We start from the raw sequence: 20,521 nt of genomic DNA on the forward strand, positions 1-20,521 counted from the left end.
AGAGAGCGAGAAATGAGTTCTAGAGAAGTTGGTATATATAATTTTTTTTTTTTTTTTTAAGATCTTGATGATTTGGCTCATGCTGCTTCAGTACTCCAGTTGAGCAATCAGAGGTGGCTTATTGTTTGGTGTTTTCCTGTAGGTACATGTTAAGATTAAAATTAAACCCAATAAAATAGGCCCTGGTGTGGTGTTTTGAGTCTTTCAGGTTTCAGTTATATTAAAATACATTTTATGTATTTACAGGAAATTTGTATTGCAAAACACAATGAAAAGTTCCAACAACGCCTTCGGAGTGAAGATGAATACAGAGCCCATCACACAGTACAACTAGTAAGTTTGGACTCGGAGAATTAGAACAAAACTGGTTTTTTACATGTCTCAAAGTGGATAAAATTTATAGAGAATAAGAAAATGTAAACAACTAGATATTAGTATTAATTCCATATATATGTATGTTTGCAGTTCAATACGTATGCATATACACACACATTAAGAGCAGTTTGAGACATACTGAGCAGAAGATTAAATAGACAGTTCCCATATACCTCCACACACTCACAGCTTCCCCTACCAAGCAAAGAGTAGTACATTTGTTACAGTCAGTGGACCAACATTATCACCTAACGTCCATAGTTTACATTAGAGTTCATTCTTGGTGCTATTGTTGTTTTTGACCAACGTATAAGGATATGAATCCACCATCATAATATCATACAAAATATTTTTTACTGCCCTCAAAATGTCCTGTGTTCCATCTATTCATCTCCCTTTCTCTTCAAACCCCTGGCAACCGCCAATCTTTTTTACTGTTTCCACAGTTTTGCCTTCTCCAGAATGTTTAATTGGAATCCTACAATATGTAGCCTTTTTAGATCTGTTTACCTTAGTACTGTGCTTTTAAGATTCCTCCATGCATTTTCATAGCTTGATAGCTCATTTCTTCTTAGCACCGAATAGTAACCCATTGTCTGGATAACCACACTTTATTTTTAAAATTTGTCTTATGTAGGCTCCACACTCAGTGTGGAGCTTGAACTCAAAACCTCGAGATGAAGAGGCACAGGCTGTATTAACTGAACCAACCAGGTGCCCCGGTACCATAGTTTATCGATTGACCTACTGAGACATGTTGGTTGTTCCCAAGGTTTGGCAGTGATGAATAAAGTTGCTGTAAACATTGATACAGGTTTTTGTGTGCACATAAGTTTTCATCTCTTGGGTAAATCCTGAGGAGCAGTATTTGCTGGATCATAATGTAAGAGTTTATTTAATTTTGTGGGAAACTGCCGAACTGTCTTGCAGAGTGGCTGTACTGTTTTGCATTGCCACCAGCAGTGGACGAGAGGGTTCCTGTTGCTCCACATCCCTACCAGCATTTGGTGTTGTCAGTGTTTTGTATTTTAGCCCTTAATAGGCATGTGGTACATGATGGTTATTTTAGTTTGCAGTTTCCTAGTGGCATGTGATAATGAGTATCTTTTCATAATGCTTTTTTTGTCATCCATCTGCTTTGCTGAGGTTATGTCCAGATCTTTTGCTCAATTTTTAATTAGGTTGTTTTCTTATTACTGAGTTTTAAGAATTCTTTGTGTATTCTGGACTTTGCAAGTATTTTTCCCCCTATTTCTGGCTTGTGTTTTCATTCCCTTAAAAACATATCTTGCAGAATAGAACTTTTTAATTTTAATGTTAATGAAGTCCAACTTGTCAGTTATTTCTTTCATGAGTTGTACTTTTGGTGCTGTATCTAAAAACTCCTCACCGGGGCGCCTGGGTGGCGCAGTCGGTTAAGCGTCCGACTTCAGCCAGGTCACGATCTCGCGGTCCGTGAGTTCGAGCCCCGCGTCGGGCTCTGGGCTGATGGCTCAGAGCCTGGAGCCTGTTTCCGATTCTGTGACTCCCTCTCTCTCTGCCCCTCCCCCGTTCATGCTCTGTCTCTCTCTGTCCCAAAAATAAATAAACGTTGAAAAAAAAAAATTAAAAAAAAAAAAATAAAAACTCCTCACCAAAACCAAGGTCATCTATATTTTCTCCTGGGTTATGTTGCTGGAGCTTTATAGTTCTGCATTTTACATTCAGGTCTGTGATCTGTTTTGAGTTAATGTACATGAAGAGTGTAAGGTCTGTGGCTAATTTTTTTTTTTTTTTTTTTTTGTGGATGTCTAGTAGTTCCAACACCATTTGTTTAAAAAGCTGTTACTTCTCTTCATTGGATTGCCTTTGCTCCTTTGTTAAAGATCAGTTGATTGAATGTGTTTGGATCTCTTGTGCTCTGTGTTCTCTCGTCTAAGTCTTGTGCCTCTCCAAAGAAACCTTACAATCAGCTTGTCAGTCTCCACAAAATAAGCGACTGAGATTTTGATTAGGATTATGTGAGATCTGTAGGTCAAGTTTGGGAATAATTGACACCTTAACAATATTGAGTCTTCCTATGTGTAAACAAGGAATAGCTCCCCATTTATTATATTTTACTAGATTTATACCTAAACTATTAGATTTATGCCTAAGTCTTTTTTTTATGGTAATATAAATAGTTTTTAATATCAAACTCTAGTAGATGTTCCTTGCTAGTATATTAGAAAGCAGCTGACTTTTATATGGCGGGGGGCGGGGGGGGTGGGTAGGAATCCCAAGCAGGCTCTGAATGACAGCGTAGAGCCCGATGTGGGACTTGAACTCACGAACCATCAGATCATGACCTGAACCAAAGTTGGATGCTCAACCGACTGAGCCACCAAGGCGCCCCAGAGTATTTCTATTTTTAGTTTTTTGAGGAATCTGCATATTATTTTCCATAGTGGCTGTACCATTTTACATTCCCACTAACAGTGTATGAGGGTTCCTTTTATCCACATCCTTGCCACCACTTGTTACTTCTTTTTGATTCTAGCCATTCTGACAGGTGTGAGGTGATATGTCATTTTGGTACTCATTTGTATTTCCTTGACGATTAGTGATAATTACTGACATTGAGCATGTTTTCATGTGCCTTTTGGCCGTTTGCATGTCCTCTGCCCATTTTTAAAGCAGATTATTATTTTCCTTGCTATTCTTTATATAGTTTGGACATTAACTCCTTATTGGACATATCATTTGCAAATATATTCTTCGATTCAATAGGATGCCTCTTTGTTGATGTTTTTGCCAGAACTTTTTATATTGGTATAGCCCCAATAGTTGATTTTTGCTTTTGTTTCCTTTGCCTTAGGAGACCTATCTAGAAAATGTTGCTAAGACCAATGTGTAAGAGATTACTGCTTGTGCTTTCTTCTAGGAACTATCCTCCTTTTCACCACCTCCTCCTCCAGTAGGGTCAGTTTCTTCCTTGGTGCTTGACAGCTAACCCTCTCTGCTTAACATGCCTGCCACTTACCTCACCACCACTTACTCATTCCTGCTTCTCTCCTAGGGCTTAATATAGGGCCTGGCTGACACGTAATTGGTAAGCATTTCATGGAAGAAGGGTATTTCCTTATCTTAAGCAGCTTTTCCCCTACCATTTTACTCTCTTGGGTGGTATATTTTTAAATATTTATTTTGAGAGAGAGAGTGTAAGTAGGGGAGGGGCTGAGAGAGAGGGAGAGAGAATCCCAAGGAGGTTTGCACTGTCAACACAGAGCCCGGGTACAGGGCTTGATCCCACGAACCATGAGTTCATGGCCTGAGCCAAAATCAAGAGTTGTACACTTAACTGACGGAGGGACCCAGGTGCCCCTCTCTTAGATGGTATTTTACATGCTATCTTTTTTACTCTGTGAATTGATAAAGTTTTCTTGCTTTTTAGTTAATATTTTGTAATACTGTCCTATTATCTAAGCAAGGTGAATTTTTCCTGAGTAATTATCTTGCTGTGTGTATGTGTATGTGTATGTGTGTGTGTGTGTGTGTGTAAACATTCTAAATTTCTTGACTCTTACTTTAAAAATCCTTCTATTATGAGTAGTTTTAATTACTGGCTTGCAAAAGTGCTTCTCTACCATTCCTATACGTTTTTAAAAAGAAACCTCATTGTGTTTATAAAGAGATATGCATCATCATTATAAAAGATTAAAGCAATACAGGAAAATGTGAAAAAAAATCAATACCAAAATAGATTATCACAACTTTTCTATTCCTGACTTTATTTTGATTTTTCTTGGAGTTAGTTAACGTTCATGAAGGTACTACTTCCGGAACATTTCATGGTCCTCATACTGTGTTTTGGCATATTTTGGGAATGCTTGTCCATTTCCTTTCTAAGTCAGAAACAGTTTTCTAGGTCACAGTGCCATATTTTCTCTCTGTCAAACTTCTGGAGACATTGAATGTTGTTGCTGTCGAGAGGCGTGAGGTCTCCCTTCCCTCAACCCATCTTCTGCCTGAATATTCAGTCTTTGTTTATTGTGAAAGTCCAGTGACTTTACCAGGTGATGAGTGTGCAACAGAGTTTTCTGAAACAGGATGTTCACTTTGTGCCTGAAGATTCAAGTCACCCTGTAGATTCCGATGTGGTCATCCACCACAAATGAAGCAGTAACTCTGACTAGAGGAGCTGGTGGGGAAGAAGAGAGGTAGTAATGTAAGGGAATAATGGAAGATTGAATTTGAACAGGATGAATGGAAGAGAGACAAGTTAATGACACACTGGAGACCACTGTCCTGTGCACACAACATTAACTGGTCTTGTAGGAGGTATCTCCAAGTTTTTAAAACAAAGTAGGAATGAAAGCCATAACCTATCTGCATAGCTCGATAGCCTTTTAATATTCTGCAAAATGAGATGTAATTAGGTATCTTTTCATTGTTTGAACAGTATAGAGAATTTTTTTTATTCCAGTATAGTTAATATACACCGTTATATTTGTTTCCGGTGTACAGTATAGTGATTCACCAATTCTTTACGTTACTCACTGCTCCGTCATGATAAATGAAATGTACTCTTAATCCCCTTCACCTATTTCATCTGCCCCCCCACCCCCGACCTGCCCTGATAACCATCTGTTTGTTCTCTGTAGTTAAGAGTCTGTTTCTTGATTTGTGTTTTTTCCTTTGCTCATTTTTTAAATTTCTTCAACTCCACAGATGAGTGAAATCATATTGATAATTGTCTTTTTCTGATTTTTTTTCACTTTGTATTATACTCCGTAGCTTCATCCATGTCCCTGCAGATGGCAAATTTTCATTATTTTTGTGGCTGAGTAACATTCCATTCCATGTATATATACCACACCTTCTTTATCCATTAATGGACACTTGGGCTGCTTCCATAATGTGGCCATTGTAAATAATGGTGCAATAAATATAGGGGTGTGTATCTCTTTTTGAGTTAGTGTTTTTGTATTCTTTGGTTAAATACCCAGCAGTGGAATTACTTACTAGACAATACAGTAGTTCTATTTTTATTAATTTTTTTTTTTTTTTTTTTTTAGAAAGAGAAAATGCACAAGTGGTGTAGAGGAGCAGAGGGAGGGACACAGAATCTTAAGCAGGCTCCACTCTCAGTGTGGAACTCAATGCAGGGCTTGATCCCACGACTCTGGGATCATGATCTGAACTGAAACTGAGTCGGGTGGCTCCCTGGACTGAGCCACTCAGGAGTCTCTGCTTTTAATTTTTTGAGGTGCCTCCATACTGTTTTCCACAGTTGCTTTACTGCTTAGCATTAACATGGGAAAAAAACTTAAATTTCTGTGCTGATAACTCCCAACTTTAAGGGGTGATATTGAGCCAAATGATTCGTGTAAAATGCAAGAAATACTTTTTCTAGCTGCTGGTTATGTTGGTTGAACTAAGGTGCAGTGTGTAAATTACTGGCCAGGTGGTTGCTGATTTTTTTTTTAAGGTCACCTATTTAATTTAGCAGAATATAGCAGCTACAGGTATTTTACACTTAAGCTGTTGAAGCCACAACCTTACAGGAACATTTTTTAGTTCAGAGAAAATTTGACTTTATTTCAGCGCAAACATCTTTAATTGTGGGTAAATGCAAAAATGAAACAGTATTGTTTTTGTCAGCGTATCATTCTGGATTTTAAAATCATGATTTCTATTTAAAACTGGTAGTTTCATGCCATAAACACTGTTTAATGAATCATTCATTGGAGTTATCCATTTTACTTAACTGGGAGAGCTCTCTTTTTTTCCCTATTAATAATAAAAATGAATGGGACACATCATAATGGAATTACTATTAATTTTTTATCAGAAGAGAGAAAAATTACATGATGAAGAAGAAAGAAAAAGTGCCTGGGTTAGCCAAGAGAGACAAAGAACTTTGGACAGACTTCGAACTTTTAAACAGGTAATAAAAGTATGGCCCATCTGTTGTTTTTCATTGCTTTTTAAGCAGAGCTGCATACACACTCGTGTTACAAGATTATGATAAAAACTTGGTTTTCCCTTTTATTATTTAGAAAATAAAATTTTAAATTAACGTTTGATTACAGGGCTACCCTTCTTCCAGTTGTATCTGGAATTAATATTCTTGTGCCGTTGGCCTTCCACTTTAGTAGTGTAAGAGGAGTGGTCAGGGCCTCTGGCAAACCTGAATTCTTCTTGAGTTTTATAAAATTAATAGGCTCACAAGTGACTGTCCATTTTAGGCATGAACTTGTCACCAGAACACATTCAGTAACCTTATGGTGGTAATCTGTGGGAGGGACCAGTGGCAGAATTAGAGAATGGATCAGCTTACGTCAGAAATGGTTTGGCAGTTGTCATAAGTGCTCAGGAATCTACTTCCATTGTCTGTGCCGAGGGATCACCTTATAGGTGCAGGAAGCTTTTGATGAAATCCTCTTAGTATTATAGTGAAGAGAGTATATGGTGGTTGTGGACCACCCTGTGTTGAGTAAATGTTGTTCACCAAATCCATTAATGCTAGGTTTTATTATAATAAAAGAATGAGAGTTATGTATGTCAGTACTTGAAAAATTTTATTCCCTCTCCTTCCATCATAAAATGTACATACTGTTTTGAGAGTTTTTTTAAATGCCAAGAAACTTTTTAAAAAGATTAATGTTTTAATCTGTAAGCATTTGAAAATACATGTAAGAAACTAATAGTTCCATAGCTTAGTATATACCAATGGCATGTATTAAAACCATTTTTTTAATGTTTAATGTTGAGTGAGAGTGCAGAGGGGGGAGGGAAAGAGAGAGAGAGGGAGACACACAATCAAAGCAGGCTTCAGGCCCTGAGCTGTCAGCACAGAGCCTGGCATGGGGCTGAAACTCACAGACCACGAGATCATGGCCTGAGCCAAAGTTGGACGCTTAACCAACTGGGCCACCCAGGCGCCCCAATAGCATTGATGTTTGATATTTTATATTGCTATTATTTTTCCACTTAAGCTAGTAATTTCAGTAATTAAAGATCTTTTTTAAATCCTGTGGTAATTTTGAATAGTTGACTTCTTAAGTGGATAAGAGGGAATAGGACCTTGATAAAAGATTTGATAAGCAAATAGAGTTGGATGACGGCTGTTGAAAGGGATTATGCTTTGGTATTCTGGTCTTCTGTATAACTGTATCAAAGAATTTCCCCCTGAAATCACAACAGCTCCGAAACAACATCTTGGACCTGAAGGAGAAAATAGCCATCAGTTCATAGATTGTTGTAAACTAATTTGACCAGTTACAATCACTTCTACTTTTTTAGAGGTACCCTGGCCAAGTCATACTTAAATCAACCAGATTGCGACTGGCTCATGCAAGAAGAAGAAGCACAGCCAGTCCTGTGCCCTGTGAGGACCAGTGTGACTCTCTGCCAGGAGCACTACAGGTAGAAGAGAAAAGTGCAAAGGCAGAGGAAGGAATAGGCGAGCTTGGGTCGTCACACAAAACAGAAGCCCAAAGCCTCGCACACCTTGAAGATACTTCGCTAGCACAACTTGAAGCCGCTTCATTACCTCTCAGTGGTGTTACCTCTGAACTGCCGCCCACTGTTTCTCTTCCACTTTTGAATAATACTGACCTCGAACCAGGTTCCGTTACCATAGATCCACTCCCCCCACCTCTTCCTCCAACACCACCTCCCCCGCCACCGCCTCCTCCCCCTCCCCCACCACCACCTCTGCCTGTTGCTAAAGACACCTCCCCAGAGACACTGGAGAAAGGTCTGCCTAGAACAGAGGCGAACGAGAAGAGGATCCCCAAGTCTGCGAGTGCCCCCTCAGCACATCTCTTTGACAGTAGTCAGCTGGTCAGTGCCAGGAAGAAGCTCAAAAAGACTGCTGAAGGTTTGCAGAGGAGGAGAGGTAAGTTAGAAACACATTTTTAATCTCTTGAGTAAAAAGAAACACATTTTTAATCTCTTGAGTAAAGTGAGTCATAATCAAAGGCCCTTTTATTTCACCTTTATTTCACCAAGGACCCAACAAAGCTTAAAACATTATTTTATTTTGGGCATTATTTGATTGCAAATAGGTTTCAAAGTCACAGCCTGGCAGAATTCTACCAACCCACGTCAACAAATGAGCCTAGACACAAATGTGTACTTTCTTGAGCTCTTAGGGATGTTTTAAAAATTATATATTCTGAGGTAGTACTTAATCTAACTGGTAATAATAGTAAGTGGCTCCTTTTGTGTTACGAAGAAAATCTGACTTCATTTTTATCATTTTTTAAATGTATTTTTGAGAGAGTGCACATGTGCACAAGCAGGGGAGGGGCAGAGAGAAAGGGAAAGAGAAAATCCCAAGCGGGCTCTTTGCTGTGAACATAGAGCCTAATGCAGGGCTCAGTGTCACCAACCATAAGATCATGACTTGAGTCAAAATCAAGACTTGTATGCTTTTTTTTTTTTTTAATTTTTTTAATGCTTATTTATTTTTGAGAGAGAGATTGATAGAATATGAGCGGGGGAGGGGCAGAAAGAGAGGGAGACACAGAATCCGAAGCAGGCTCCAGGCTCTGAGCCATCAGCACAGAGCCTGACACGGGGCTCGAACTCACGAACCGTGAGATCATGACCTGAGCTGAAGTCGGACGCTCAACCGACTGAGCCACCCAGGCACCCCAAGAGTTGGATGCTTAACCAACTGAATCACCCAGGTGCCCCAAAAATCTGATTTTAAACCCAGGAAATACAAGCACAGTATTCACAGAAAAAGTAAGACAGTTGGGAAGGGCTGTCAACACTAAGATGGCTTTGGCAGGACCATGCAACATTTGGTTACATATTTATTGAGGGCCTTGATACACTCTTTGTATAAAAAAAGAAAAAAACAAGGAAAGATAGGGAGTAATATAGACAATTTATTGTGTGTCCGATATGCCTTAATAAAGTTCTTTTTGAAAAGAACAGAGAATAATCCCTGTCTGTAGCTTTCATTGGGAGAACATTATATAAAACAATTTGCATATTTTAATCTGAGAGACGGTTTAGTAAAATATTTCTTACCATAACTGGAGAATTTCATATGTAAAACAACTAAATGGTAAAACAGAACAATCATCGTAGTAGGGGCACCTGGCTGGCTCCGTCGGTAGAGCATGTGACTCTTGATCTCAGTGTTGTGCATTTGAGCCCCACATCAGGTGTAGAGTTTACTTAAAAAACAGACAAACAAAAACAAAATAAAATCTCTTAAAAAAAAACATACTGGATCAAAGCTTAGTTCTTTAAAATTACATTTGCAACTCAAATTGCTCTCTGAATTTAGATTGTGCTGGTGCCTTTGGGAGTCTCAGCTATGAAATTCCTAAAGACTACCTCCCAGCTCCCAGTCTGCTTAGGTGTCTTAAGGGGAAATTATGAAAATACTAATTTCGAAGTTGAGTCTGGCTTTTTTCCTTTAGGTTTTATTTTTGAGAGAGAGAGAAAGAGAGAGAGCGGGGGAGGGGCAGAGAGAGAGGAAGACACAGAATTCGAAGCAGGCTTGGGACTCTGACTCAGGAACTGTAACATCATGACCTGAATCGAAGTTGGAGGCTTAACCGACTGAGCCATCCAGGAGTGCCCTGGCTTTTTTTTTTTTTTTTTAAACAAGTACAATTGGTATTTCATGTGTTTTTGGCACACCTGTCCATGGTTCATGGTTCATTTTGTTTTCAGTGTCCTTGGCTATCACAGTCCTAAAGTCTAGAGGTTATCAGTTTGACTCTAATTGTGATCCTAACTGTAATTCTTCTCTTTCATTTTATAAAGTGAGCTCACCCATGGATGAGGTGCTAGCTTCCTTGAAGCGTGGTAGTTTTCATCTGAAAAAGGTTGAACAGCGAACTCTGCCTCCTTTTCCTGATGAAGATGATAGTAATAATATCTTGGCACAAATACGGAAAGGGGTGAAATTGAAGAAGGTACAGAAGGAAGTTTTGAGAGAATCCTTCACACTTTTGCCTGACACAGATCCTCTAACACGGAGCATCCATGAAGCTCTTAGAAGAATCAAAGAAGCGTCCCCTGAGTCAGAGGATGAAGAGGAGGCTTTACCCTGCACAGATTGGGAAAACTAACAAGTAAATGGTCTTAATTTCTTTAGTAGCATTCACTAATAGTGGATGATGAGGTCTGTTATATTTTATTGATGAGGTTTGTTGTTATATAGCTCAGCTATAGAATCAACCATAGATCTGTAAACTTCAGGTTTTGTGTAGTTTCTAGAAACCTAACAAACAGTAAAGCACTTTTCAAAGATATTGTTATATAAATGCCAGGTTTATACCTGCTCATTAAAAATTTCTACAGTATAGCCCAAATAAAGAGGATAGACTGTTTCCAGTAAGGTGGCAGTCTTATTCTTACTTTAAAACCCAAAAGCTCTTTCCTCACCAAAGTATTTCAGGTACAAACTGTTATATATATTGAAGTTTGATTTTTTTTTTTTAATGTTCATTTTGAGAGAGGGAGGAAGAGGGAATGAGTGGGGGAGGGGCAGAGAGAGGAAGAGACACAGAATCTGAAGGAGGCTCTAGGCTCTGAGCTGTCATCAAGGAGCCCTATCTGGGGCTCAGACTCAGGAACTGTGAGATCATGATCTGAATCGAAGTAGGACCCCAACCAACTGATCCACTCAGGTGCTTGCTCCCTTGAATTGTGATATCTGCTCAGCTGCCCAGAAAGGAATTGTCTGAGATCAGTCCAGAAAAATTACTGCATTGTTTGGTTATTTAGCTTTCTAAGCCTTTAAAATTAAGGTTAAAATTATCATTTTAAGGTTTATCATAGTTATTGCATAATCCAGATAAAATTGCAGCTAAAATAACAAACATGTAATAAGTGTATGCATACCTTACTGGGTATGCCCATGGTATTGGTTACACATTGGACATTTTCCTAAAGTAATAGAGTTGTTACTCTACCACATTTTAGGAAGCTAATTACATAGTACTATGGCACAAATTCTGCTAAATATAGAGTCAGTAAAGATAACATGCTATATATAGTATATAGAGAACTGATATTAGTCATAACTGAAATTATATAATTTGTGCAAACTGTAATGCAACTATGCAGATATATTCTATTAAGCATCTTAATTGCTCTCTTGATGGACTGTTTCTCTGGGCTTCACAATATTCACCAAACTGGGGAAGACTCATAGTTCTGGAAGGGGAATAAAGGAATAATAAACTTACTTATTAGCCAGTGCTTTTTAAGCATGCCTGATGGTAAGAATTCCCTGAGAGATTATTAAAAATGCAGATTCCTACTCCCATGAATTCTGAGTAGATCTGAGGTATATGCAGGCGTACATGTGGATTTTGAAAACTCCATACAGAAAAGGTAAAGTATGTCATTAATTTTTTTATACTGATTACATGCTAAAAGATAGTTTTGGATATATCAAATAAAATACTACTAAAAGCAGTTTTACTTATTCCTTTTGGGCATGGGCCATCAGGAAAATTTAGATGTTCCTGTATTATACTCTCATCTGTACCACTTCCCTTCAGCATCTACTGTCAGTAGCTTTAACAAAATGGGGGTGAAAAATCTCAGTAAGTGGTTATGCTCCAGACAACATTTGATAGCACCAGTGTTATGCCATGGGTATTGGGCTGTTGGTATCTTTTTCCCCCTGTTATTTATGGAGGCCCTAATGATCATGTTGTATGATTCAGTGTTTTTGAATCCCAAAATAATTTCAAACCATTTGTGCTTAACATATGTACACTATGCTTTGTAGAAGATAGCAAATATATTATTGTGTATACTCAGTGCTAGAGACTCAGGGTGTCTGACTGGGAATCTTTTTCAATCTTGTAGATTGTCTCCCACTTTACAGTGCTTGTTACCTGTCGTCTTGTCTCCTGCTTGAAGCTTCTCAGTGAGCTGCTAAGCCTATGCCTAAAACTACCATCTTAGCACAGATTGGGCCTTCATATAAGCGAGTGTTTAGTCCTTTTGATACAGCTGCCCACAGTAGCCCAGTTGGGGTATGTGACCCACCTGCTGTTGCTCAGGCCAGCCCATCATTTCTGTTTTCTGCCATCTCACCGGATCCTGCCCAAGACAAAGACATTGCAGTAGCATTTTGTATGTTCAAGTGCCTCCATGGTTATTTATAGCTTTGGGCTGCTAATTTACCCTTACAGCAGATGTTAAGAATATGCCCAGGATGAATATCACTTTGAAAGTTGCCTAAAAACTCTCTTTTGGCCGATTATTTATGACTGTTGTATGTGTTAGAATGTTGAGAGAAACAATGAAATGGTCCCAGAAAATGTATGAGCTCAGATATCTGCAAAGTCACCTAAAAACAAAACAAAACAAAAAACAATGCATCCTACACCAGAAGCAAACCATAGACTAGTTGTGATCCCCACCAATTTGAGCAGGCAGTGATAAAGGAGCTATTCTCACTGCCTTGTCTTGTGGTCTTGGGAAATCATTAAAAAAAAAAATTTTTTTTTTTTAATGTTTGTTTATTTTTGAGAGGGAGACAGACAGAGGCCAAGCAAGAGAGGGGCAGAGAGAGGAGGAAACACCGAATCCGAAGCAGGCTCCAGGATCTGAGCTGTCAGCACAGAGCCCAATGTGGGGTTTGATCCCACGAACTGTGAGATCATGGCCTAAGCCGGAGCCAGACACTTAACCAACTGACCCACTCAGGTGCCCCTTGGGAAATCATTTTTAAAGACTGAACTTTTAGATGGCTTCTCTACAGATGGCTAAAAAGTCTATAATTTGTATTTCCTATTAGTCAGTTTTTTGTAGATTGTAAATATTTTTTTTGTTTCTTTTTCAGAGAGAGAGAGAGCAGGGGGGAGGGGCAGAGGGAGAGGGAGATTGAGAATCAATCCTGAGCAGGCTCCACACTGCCAACGCAGAGCCCAACAGCAGGGCTAGAACTCATGAACTGTAAGATCATGATCTGAGCTGAAATCAAGAGTTGCACACTTAACTGGTCAAGTCACCCAGGCACCCTTAGTTTAAGATTTTAAACCATTAGCTCTTCAAAGAAGATAATTTCTCGGGGTCCCTGGGTAGCTCAGTTGCTTGAGTGTCCCAACTTCAGCGCAGGTCATGATCTCACATACATGGGTTCAAGCCCCGCGTCGGACTCTGTGCTGACAGCTTGGAGCCTGGAGCCTGCTTCAGATTCTGTGTCTCTCTCTCTCTCTCCCCTGCTCACACTCTGTCTCTCGTTAAATAAATAAATAAACAAACAAACAAACAAACAAACAAACTGATTAAAATAAAATAAAATAAAATAAAATAAAATAATTTCTCAAAACTTCATGAAGTAGAAAGTGAAGATATCCTGTTCTGCTTTGTCTTTCTTGAAAACTCTTCTTGGGATAGCCATAGGTAATAGTGTCCTTGAAGGAAATTTCTAAATGGAATGAAATACATATATAAGCTTTTTATTTTCTATTTTGTTTTCTGTGGGTTCCTTCATAAAGTTATGAAGTAACTATGACAATACTGTCTGTTAGAAATACAGTTTGAGGGATGGATGGAATTTAAACAGTTCAAGTCACATTAAAAAGGTAAAAAGAAACATGTGAAATTGATTTCATTAATATTTTATATGATGTATCCAAAATCGTATGTTTCAACATGTTATCGCTATAAAAAATTCATGAGGTATTTCACATTTGTTTTGTACCTGGGTCTTCAAAATCCAGTGTGTATTTTAACTAGTAGCACATCTCAGTGTTGATGCTAAGTATTCAGTGGTTAAATGTGAAATGTCTTACCAAAACAATAAAATTATATTTAATGAACAAATATTCTATGCTGCTTCAGATTTCAATTTAAATCACATTAAAAATCCATTTTCTCAGACTAGCCACATTTCAGGTGCTCAAAAGCCACATGTAGCTATAGCATTAAATAATGTAGAACTAATAATGCATGTCTGTTTTTATCTGCCAAGTAGGTCTTTCAAAGAATTATTCCTATGCCATATGTAAGCCATGGATCTCAAACACAACTATTCTGAAATTTAAAAAGCCCTACCACAAGGATCCCTTTAAAGACCAGTACTAATCCTATCCTCTAAATAGCAATATAACAAAAACTCACAGTCTAGTGAATTTTTAAAATATCATTTAACAATTCTTACTACACTGGCAGTTTGAGGCCAATATTTTAGACTGTTTTTTCCTTTTTACCGTATAGTTTTGACATAAAATGTTAGTAGAAGAAATAAAAGTGAATCTACCCTACAACCTTATGTGATCAAAATCCATATTCAGATTATTTTGTTTTCATTTTTACTGTTTTATGAATAGAAATGTATCCTTTTTTTTTTTTTTTTTAAGTGTCTCCTGTATGCTGTTTCTACAAATGGGTATTTCTAAGCTATTTATCAGTGTTCATCTGGGTGTTACAGAAGTTGTGTGGTAACATATATATACACACTGACCTTAATAAGCCATCATTTTTTAATACATTGTATTATTTTTTTTCTAAACAGGTGACTCAACAGAAAGAAAAAATACAGTTGAAGATCAGTTCTTACTGTTTTGGAAAACAAAATTTTAAACATGCGATTTCCCAATTGGATTCCATTAGATGCAAAGTGTATTGGCACAGTGGTGTGAAAAAACGGAGGCACAGTTGGCAAGTTATCGCTTTTCCAGTCATTCCAGTAGTTGGTGGTTAACATGAGTTTTAGATGTGCAGTGCTCCTGATGCAGTGAAGAAAGGGCCTTCTGGACATGCCTGGTTTTTTTTAAGCACCTTCCCCTCCTGTCCACCCAGTTACATCCTTGTAGTGGCCAGTAAAGCTAGGGGTTGCTCTGAGTTGGAAGAACACTGGGTTGACAGAGATCTACTGTGAGCTGTATTGAGTCTGCTTTGAAATCCATCTTTAAGTGCACTGAATAGTCCTCTGCTTGAAAAGACAGCACCTCTTCCATACCAGCTTATATGAATAGTGCAGCACTCTGAAAAAGAAGTGTACCATGATAGCTATAGGACAGGAATTGGAAAGAATCAGGTGGAAATGCACTGAAAATGTCCACATTTTAAAGATGTTCAACATCTGAAGAGATAACATAACCACAGAGATGCATTTAATGTGTTTACCACAACATGATAGATTTACCATGGCATATTTTTAAAAGACCACACACTCTTACACTTTGTAAGGTTTTGAAGTAAAAATTTCCATGCTTTTAAATAGCTCTTCATAATTGTGAATTTATAATAGTTTGAATTTCATGTGCAACTTTGTGTATGAAAAGCAATACTTTGTAACTTGATAATATTTCAAATTATTTTTAGTCTTTTTGTTTGAACGATTGCTTGATTAGTGTAACGCAACATGACTTTCCTATTGAGAATCAAAAAAGAGGATTCAGTAATAGGGATGCTGATCTTAAATCTTTGTAATGGGCACATTTAAGTTTCTCTTTGTTATGCTCCGCAGTGAAATGTGCTCTACAAATAATGCAGAAACTAGACAGGCAGAAAAGCCTTCTGGGCTGGCATTTCACTATCCTCACATGTTTTGAGTGGGATTTTGGGAGAGAGCCTTTGTTACTGTCAGGAGACTTTTTAAAACATAGGTATAAAGTTCTAGGTGCTGATTTTGCTGTATTGGAGTCCTGAAAGACGCATTTATGTGAAAGGAGCCATTATGAATTCTCAGCAGGACTGCTGGGGGCTTGACCGAAGGTAGATCTGTTGGACCCAGTCTATAGTATTCTGTAGAGTGTAATTCTGTATAAGACACATGTTGGCCTTTATATGAAGGGAGTTAAGGACTGAGGAACCAAAAAGAACTTTTATTTTATCTGAGGCATTTCTCTGGCCTAGACCCAGAAAAGCAGTCCTAGAGTAAAAGTCCTTGAATGTGTATAAAGTGGTTTTCATGGAGAGAAAAAAAAAATGCTCACAGATTTGTCCCTTTAAGATGTTACTTCCTTTAAAATAATTAAGGAGAAAACTTCCTGCTTACTGATGAGTAGGAGCTTTTGCACAGCGTTTTCACATGTTTCATATTTTATTCATGTTTTATTCCCACTTCTTATGTTGGAAGATTACATCTGTACACGAGATATATATTTTAATGTTCATCTCACAGCGGGGAGGTGTGTGTGGACCCTCCCCTCCTCCCATTTCCTTCAGTACAGAACTGAAGCATTCTTTGCAACCAAAGACTGATTGGTTTTTTTTTTTAAGCAAGTTTGCAAACCTTTAAAAAATCACGTATCAGTTTCAAACCTCTGGATGCTTATGGATCAGTTCATTTTTTCATCCGTTGACATTCTGAAAAATACAGGAGAACCTAATATTAAACGTACAGCAAAAGCACTGGGATTTTTCTATGCCAGGAATTGCTCCCCATTTAGTGTTAGAGCTGGGATTCCATCAAAAGACAGGTTCTCTTAGAAATGGGTCTTGTGACTTGTCTTTCACAGCCATGTTCTAGTAAGTCTCTGGCAAATACTGGAGGGGTACAGACCCCTCTGAATCCTTTGGAGGTGCATCCATACCTCTGAGCACATCCCACTGTGGCACTCCATGAAGGGCATCTCACTTGATGATGAGCAGGTTAAAGTGCGGTCTTGTTAGCAACCAGCTGTGCTTATTCTCTGCTGAGTAACTTTTCCAGTACACGTATCTTCTGTCCTTAAGATTCCGATTCCTCCTTCCACAGAAGTACAAGTTAGTGCAGATCACCATCCTTTGGAGCTCGTAAATAATGCTAAAATTTCAAATAACTCCAGTCCATTTGTCCAAGATGACATTACCAGTTGAATCCTCGTGTTAATTTTATTTTCTCCCCCAACCTGTTAATTTTAAAGAGGTTTTGGAACCCAACAAAATTACGTAAGCATGGTTAAATTCCCCTTTTCTCCACCTGCCCTTAAAAAAAAAAATGAGCATTTTTGCGCTTTACATTAAGGTTTTATATATTTAGTTAGGATGACATTTACAGGTGATCATGTTTCAAGTACTGGACTTGCCTGTACTATTTATATGGTTTAAAATATTTGATAGTTTTATCTCAGTGTATCATTTGTCATAAGAATACACAAACAGCTGCTTGCTTATGCCGAATCAGTTTAGGAGTTGATTTATCAGTCTAGTCTCGACTGCAGTATATTTTAAGTGGGGAAACAAATAGATAACTTGGGGGTATTGTAAGGCTAATGTTACTGCCCACTTGAGTGCCACTTAATACTCAAACTGTTGTGTATATAACCAGTGTGGCACACATCCTACCCATCTCCAATATGGGGGGTACTGTGGGGTAGCAGTATGACAAAAGGCCTGGCTAAAGAGGATTTTTAAAAGATGAGCAGTTGTCTTGTTTGCTGTATGTTTTATAGGTTTTGAGTTGGTGAGTAGTATTGAAAACAATCATTCCCTAGTTCTTCATTGCAGAACTGAAAGATTTCTTAATGTGTATTTTTAAAACAACTAGGCACAGCTCTAAGAGTGGATCTGGTGTAGGATTTCCACAGCGGGAATGTGGGTTTTTTCTCATTATGTGAAACCATAGAAAATCTTCAGCACTTTGATTTACTCTGTATAATGGGGGGGGGGGGGGGGTGGAAATCCTTGCTTCTACGAAGCTGAACTGTGTACCAATATTAGGTAACATGGCACGACCACTTTGCGATAAAAGAGTGTTAAATTGTAAAGCATACTTAGATCATAGCAGGCACCAATAATTAAAACTCATATATCAGTGGAACAAAAATGAACGGGCAGCATCCTGTGTTTGGAATGGGACCAGGATACAATTAACACAATTTTATACATTCCCTAAGATGCCATTTTTTAATTGCATTCATTGAGTTTGTGTATAAATGTGAATCCGTGCTTTTAGCCTAAGGAAAGTTTTTCTTTCACTAAGTACAGGTTTAAAAAAAAAAAAAAAAACTTATACGTATCATGAGATAGCAATCTGTAAAGCACTAATGGGTCCATGACGGCCTTATCAGGGAGTTGAAATTTCATATGCTTTACCAGGTTTATTTTAAGAAATCTTCTTGAACAGCTGTAAAACATTTAAAAATCGTGGCAGATGCATTGTTAACATGCAACCATTTGATAAGGAGAACAGAAACCCTAATAAGTTGTCCCTAACTCTTGCACTGAATTTAAATGATAATGTAAAGTTAAATGTGCATTATAAACAGATTTTATTTCACCTTTATTGCTTAGAAGAGCTATGCTTAGTGCTAGAGGATGGGCCAGCACGATTGATTTCAGAGGGAAGAGGTAAAAAAAGTAGAAGCACCTTACTTACTGTTGGAGCGTGTTGCATTGATTTAGTGCTGCTGAACAATTCAGTAGTTACTTCTGAACTTTGCTACAAAGTGCTCTTTAGTTAAAGCACATGAGGAGGAACCTCTGCTTAAATTGCTTTGTAAAATAAAGCAATGGTATTTTTTATCCTATAAATAATCTAATTTAAAAGCTTTTCTTAAAAAATGAGTTTATATTGCTGCCTAAACTATCATGTATGTAAACAGAGGGTTTTTTTTTTACGGTGAGAGGGAATTTGGAGAGTGAGTGTGTGTGTGTGTGTGTGTGTGTGTGAGAGAGAGAGAAATGTTTGCCCATTGGGTTATTTTGAAGATGTGTTCATTCTAAAATGTTTTGCCCACAGTAAATGTACAGCTTGGTATTTGAGGAATTTAATTGAGAATCCAAATTTCTAAATGTTTCTCCCCTTCCCTCTATAATTATGCCACTAAGGTGCATGTACAGAAAATACCTCTGAGGTTGACATGTTAAATATTGTATCAATGCTCTTTCACACTGAATCTCAAAGCAGTCATTTGTTTTGAGAGGTAAGGGAAAGTTTTTCTGTTTTTTTATTTTTTTATTCTTTTAAAGTCGGTTATAAGAGTGCCTCAATTTGGGGGAATTAAGGGTGGATAGGAAAGGCTGTGCAAAGTGATTTTTAGATGTATACAAGAAAGGTATGGGTGTTGGTTATAGAGCTGAATTTTAACAAGGGAAGTTTGGGTTTTTTGTTTTTTTTTAACTTGCATGTTCTATGGTTAACTATCAAAGAGTGTAACAAGTTCTAGCTTTTCCCAATACTAATTACATTGGTTTTAAGACGTCTTCATGATCACAAGATGGCATTTTCCCTTCAATTGTGAACCAAGAGGGGTAGACAATACAACCCAGACAGTGACTTCTGACTTCTTCAACTCGGACAGAATCAACACTGTCTCATTGAGTTTCTTACTGTACTGTATGTCTTGCCAAGTGTGAAACCATAATATATATATTGTTTGTGAAAATTCGAAGGCTACAGATCATTTTGCATGATGAAAGCCCATAAGGGCTAATGAAACTGACATGTTTTTTAGCCTTTCTGGTTCAATGAAAATTACAATGGCAGACCAATTCACTATTTACTAGCTTTGTGCAATATTATAATGGTAGAAGCAAAACACTAGCACATTGTGCTTGGCTTTTAAAGATGGCTTTAACACCGTACATTAGATGGAAGTATGCACAGTGTATTGTAAATGCCACTCTTGCAAATTTACAATACTTATATGCTCCATTAATAATATTTTAAAGTATTAAAAGTACAAAGAAAAAACTAAGCAGGCATTTATAGCAATACTCTGAAATCTCCAATAATTGTTTTGACTGTTGCCTTTTGCTCTTTAGTGCAACTTTTCTGCATTGTAATTACTGCTTTGTATTTCCTGTTTTTTACACTTACGACTTCAGAGTTAAGTACTTGTACAGCAAGTATTGCAGTCACCTTCTCTTGTACATGCAATGTAACAACATACAGTTTTGGTGCTTAACAATATTCCTCTTTTTCTTTAATAAAAGATATTTATTGAGTTAACTTCATTTTGTTTGTTTAAAACAACATTGGTGGGGCGCCTGGGTGGCTCTGTCAGTTGAGCGCCTGACTCTTGATTTTGGTGCAGGTCATGATCTTACCATCTGTGGGTTCGAGCCCTCCTCCCCAGTGCGGAGCCGACTTGGGATTCTCTCTCCCTCTCTCAAAATAAATAAACTTAAAAAGAAAAAAAATGCATTGGTGGTGTGCTTTTGCTATAAGATGATAAACAGGCTTCAGAGATGGTGTACCCCTGTACCAGTGCCTCTTCCTATTTGTAATGAAGTGTTTTAACGGTAGCTGAAT

The 20,521-nt window shown here is 37.8% G+C and overlaps 1 protein-coding gene across 2 annotated transcripts in view; it reads left to right on the forward strand.

Moving 5' to 3' along the window:
• JMY (junction mediating and regulatory protein, p53 cofactor) overlaps positions 1-20,218 on the forward strand; it is a 106,509-nt gene extending 86,291 nt beyond the window's left edge. The window contains exons 7-11 of one of the 2 annotated variants that reach the window (XM_043592828.1): positions 247-333; positions 6,188-6,283; positions 7,642-8,239; positions 10,132-10,442; positions 14,852-20,218. In XM_043592828.1, coding sequence (XP_043448763.1) covers positions 247-333; positions 6,188-6,283; positions 7,642-8,239; positions 10,132-10,439 — 1,089 coding nt within the window. In that variant the 3' untranslated portion in view covers positions 10,440-10,442; positions 14,852-20,218. Of the gene's footprint in view, positions 1-246; positions 334-6,187; positions 6,284-7,641; positions 8,255-8,284; positions 8,667-10,131; positions 10,443-14,851 lie in introns of those variants that run through there. The other variant, XM_043592829.1, reaches the window with a different exon arrangement.
• Positions 20,219-20,521: the final 303 nt, after the last annotated feature.

The sequence above is a fragment of the Prionailurus bengalensis genome, chromosome A1 (assembly GCF_016509475.1).
Source record: "Prionailurus bengalensis isolate Pbe53 chromosome A1, Fcat_Pben_1.1_paternal_pri, whole genome shotgun sequence".
Lineage (NCBI taxonomy): Eukaryota > Metazoa > Chordata > Mammalia > Carnivora > Felidae > Prionailurus > Prionailurus bengalensis.